General features: G+C 34.3%; 1 protein-coding gene across 8 annotated transcripts in view; it reads right to left on the reverse strand.

The window, feature by feature from the left end:
* Nucleotides 1-478: 478 nt before the first annotated feature.
* LOC106878385 (uncharacterized) overlaps nt 479-3,882 on the reverse strand; it is a 94,225-nt gene continuing 90,821 nt past the window's right edge. For all 8 annotated transcript variants that reach the window (XM_052973800.2, XM_052973798.2, XM_089364852.1 and 5 more), the window contains one exon: nt 479-3,882. This exon is cut by the window's right edge and continues 1,181 nt beyond it. In XM_052973800.2, the coding sequence (XP_052829760.2) occupies nt 2,543-3,882 (1,340 nt within the window). In that variant the 3' untranslated portion in view covers nt 479-2,542.

Here is a 3,882-nt window from a genome sequence, read left to right on the forward strand (position 1 = left end):
GATATAAGACAGTCCAGACAGATTTTCGCAAGCATGAAGACACTCACTCTAATGGACAGGTTCATTTGTACCTTAATGCAACATCACATATCCTTCTGAGGAGTTAACACCAAAGACTTCCTCTTTGTGTAATTCAGAGGAAGATTTGAAATCAGCACCATGGTACTTTCCCCATCACTGAGATGGATGAGGCCATTGAGAGTTAAATGCCATTGTCAAGGATGATATACCAACCCCTAGCTCACATGGATAGTTACAACAATCACAGCTTCCTTACACTTGCAGAAACCATTTCACTTCCATAGCCATTACAAAAATATTGAAATTGAAAAATATTTTTGAAATACTCTGACTATGAAAAAAAAAAAAGAAGACACTAGAAATAAAAGAAGAGAAAAATAGTTGAAATATTCAAAATGAATGTTCTGGATTGAGGAATAATGCAAAGAACTGTCTGCTTACTGTGACTCAACCCAGAGAGGCACATACTGATTGTTTCAGAACAAATAAACAAAAAATGATGTCTAAAGATTTTTTTGAACAGTTTTAAAATTCTTTAAAAGATAATCTTAAACTGGACAAATTGTCAAGGCACAAAACCAGGGTTCTTTTTTTTTTTTTTTTTACAAGCAATACTTGGTGAGAAGATGAAAGAAATGATTCATTATCTTTTCTACATGAGATTCATTTATGAAAAAAAAATCAATAAAAGGAAGATGATGATAATAATAATAATAATAATAATAATAATAATAATAATAATAATGATGATGATGAATTTCAGTTAATTTTTCTGTATGTGTATGGCTGTAATGTGTATGTGCATGAGTGCTTACATATGTATGTACAATTTACTTGTTGAAAATCTATTTGGAGTGAAACAGCAAACATAAGTTTGATATAAATACACAGATTATGTGAAGTGAAGGCCATCAAGTAGTTTTAAGAACAACTTTGCAATTATTACATAATTAACAAATTGTAATTTTGTTGCTCACTAAAGGTTAGAAAAAAAAATTTAAAAATAATAACAGATTCCCTCTTTGTTAGAAGCAGGGTAACAAATTTTTGATAAGACACATAATTTGAAATTTCAGTGAATTTCATTTCAAATTTTTTTTTTTTTTAATTTTCATTCAAAAGAAAATATGTAAAATTTGTTCAATATCTAGTTTCAATAATTTTACATCAATGGAAGCCTTTGATTTTGATACTGTCTTCTTTTGATTCCATAACCCCACCGATTCTCCAAATCGCTATCCATTAACTGTGAAATTAATATGGTGTATACAGCGAAGATAGAATAGAGAAAATATATTAATAAGATAGAAATAAGAACATATCCTGTAGACAAATACAGGAAGATTTTGTGTATTCTAGCCCATATAGGATAAAGGATATTAATTATATCTAATTTACTCTAATTTACACAGGAAGACATTATATTGCTCTAGTCATGCAAGCATGAAAATATGGATGTAAAACAGAGGAGAAAAATAACCTTCCTTTAATTTATATAGTAGAAAAATCAGTTTGGTTTTGTATGCTTATTATAAAGGCGAAGAAATATATTTTGTACTTTTATATAGAAGGGAGAAACTAAGTTATTCTGATTCTCTAATTTGTATTGGGTGTTAAAGTGACAGAAATTTGATGTAAAATATCACTATTTTTTAGATCAATAATATAAAGTGAAGAGATTGAAACAGAATACTGGCAAAAGAGGGAGGGTGAGAGAGAGAGACAGAGAGAGAGAGAGAGAGAGAGAGAGAGATGAATTTACTTCCTTCAATTTTAACTTTCTTTCTTTTTATTTTGTAAATGTTTTCTGTTTTCTCTGTAACTAAAGGCACTGAGTTTAGGTTCTGAGTTCTACCATCAAATATTTATCAAAGACCCACTGCGTGAAGATAATACTGGTTTGGGTGAGATATATAGAGAGAGAAAGAGAAATAGAAAGACTAGCCCTCTGAGATGACAGTCAGCAAAAACTAAAGAGAAGAAACTTTTTTTGAGTTTTTAAACTTTTTACAAAATTCTGTTTGTTGGGTAATGAAAGGCCAAAACACTACAGCTATAATATCGTAAAACAAAGCAATTCTATATCAGTTAAAAGCCAAATGATAATAAAATACATTTCAAGTGGCATTTAAGATGCCCAGATCACAAATAGAAGATACTGTTAAAACACAGCATTGTTTTATATTTTTAAGTATTTTTTTAAAATTCTGTCCCCGCCCCCACTTCCTTTTCAAAGGATTTTTAGGTTTCCAATATCTTCATAACATTTTTTGTCTTGTCTCTCTTTCTCTGTTCTTTCTCTTTCTTTTTTTTTTTTCCTGAAAAAAATTCCATTATTCACAATTCTTTCTTCACTCTGGTTTTACATCTCCCAATGATATGAAAGCAACTTTTTATAAATTTGATAATTCAAAGAAGGAAAAAAAAAAGTAAACCAAAATGATAGAGAGAGAGAATGAGAGTGAGAGAGAAAAGCACTAAAAAAAAATATTAACTTGCTAAATATTCAAAATGGAAATTGTTATAAATTTATATACGTGATCATTTCCTCTTGGTTAGGGGGTGTGGGGTTGGTATAGGGTTGAGGGGGTGCATACATTTGGCTGTTACTGATGTAATCCTGTCTCATGACCATCGTATCCTGGGCATAATAAGGCTGTTGTGCATCAACATTGCTCAGGAAATTCTCTTGTTTTCTGTAGGTGAATGACTGGCCATTGTATGTACAAAACTGCTGCGGTGGGACTTGATTTGCAGGGTAAAGATTGGTAAATTCCTGCTTCACTTGTACTTCACTTGGGTTTGGATTGGGGAGGTGGTTAGAGTTAGCAGCACTATTGCTATTGGTGCTGCTATTGCTGCCAAAAGGTTCCAATTGATGGTTTGTTCTATCTAAATTAATCACAACAGGCTTGGTATCCACGTTTGTTTGATTTGAGTATGGTGTTGGCAAAGACAAAGACACGCTGTTTGTAAGGTTGCAGTTGCTCGGTAACTTGACAGCAACACTTGTGTTAGTGACACCAGAAGATGTGGTGGAAACTAAGTTGATATCATTTGATATTGAAGAATTGATATCACAGGTGTTAATAGGATTAGGCACTGGCCCAAGGCCATTCTCTGCTATAACACCACCATTGTATAAAAGTGCAGTGTTGCCATCACACATAAGTGCTGCTGGAGCTGGTGGTAGCGGTGGTTTGCAGGTAAGGGTGTGCTTCTTAAGTTGCTTTGAATATGAAAAAGACTTTTTGCAGCTTTTACACTGAAACGGCTGTTCTCCTGTATGAGTCCTCTGGTGAACAACCAAATTACTGCTACGAGCAAATGTTTTGTCACAGAAGGAACAGCTGAAAGGCTTCTCACCCGTGTGAGTGCGGATGTGTAATGTTAAGTTGTATGTGCGAGGAAATTTCTTTTTACAATATTTGCACTCAAAAGAATTCACTTTATGCGACCGAGTGTGTTCCCGTAATTCACTGAAGCAGGTGGCTGTCTTTTCACAGTACTGACACTGATACAGCTTGTCTCGATTGTGCTGGGTTTTGATGTGCTGGGTCAGCCCATACAGTCGAGACAGGGTTTTCTTGCAATACTCACAGGTGTAGCGTTTTTCTCCGCTGCTATTTGTAGTACAAGCACCACCAACAGTGCTAGCGCTGCTACATCGACTGCTGTTCAGGTTTTCACTCTCAGAAGTATGTTGCATCTTCATGTGTTGTTGCAGCTCCTCAGAACTATAAAACGTCTTTTGGCAGTGCTTGCACACTAACAGCTTCGCTTGAAGCTGTTCTGTTTTGGTGTCCAGAAGCTGTGGGAAACCAGGGGGTTGGCCAGCATTTATATCTGCTGCCATGCGTT

This window comes from Octopus bimaculoides, chromosome 16, assembly GCF_046866305.1.
Source record: "Octopus bimaculoides isolate indiv1 chromosome 16, ASM4686630v1, whole genome shotgun sequence".
In the NCBI taxonomy this organism is placed as follows: Eukaryota; Metazoa; Mollusca; class Cephalopoda; order Octopoda; family Octopodidae; genus Octopus; species Octopus bimaculoides.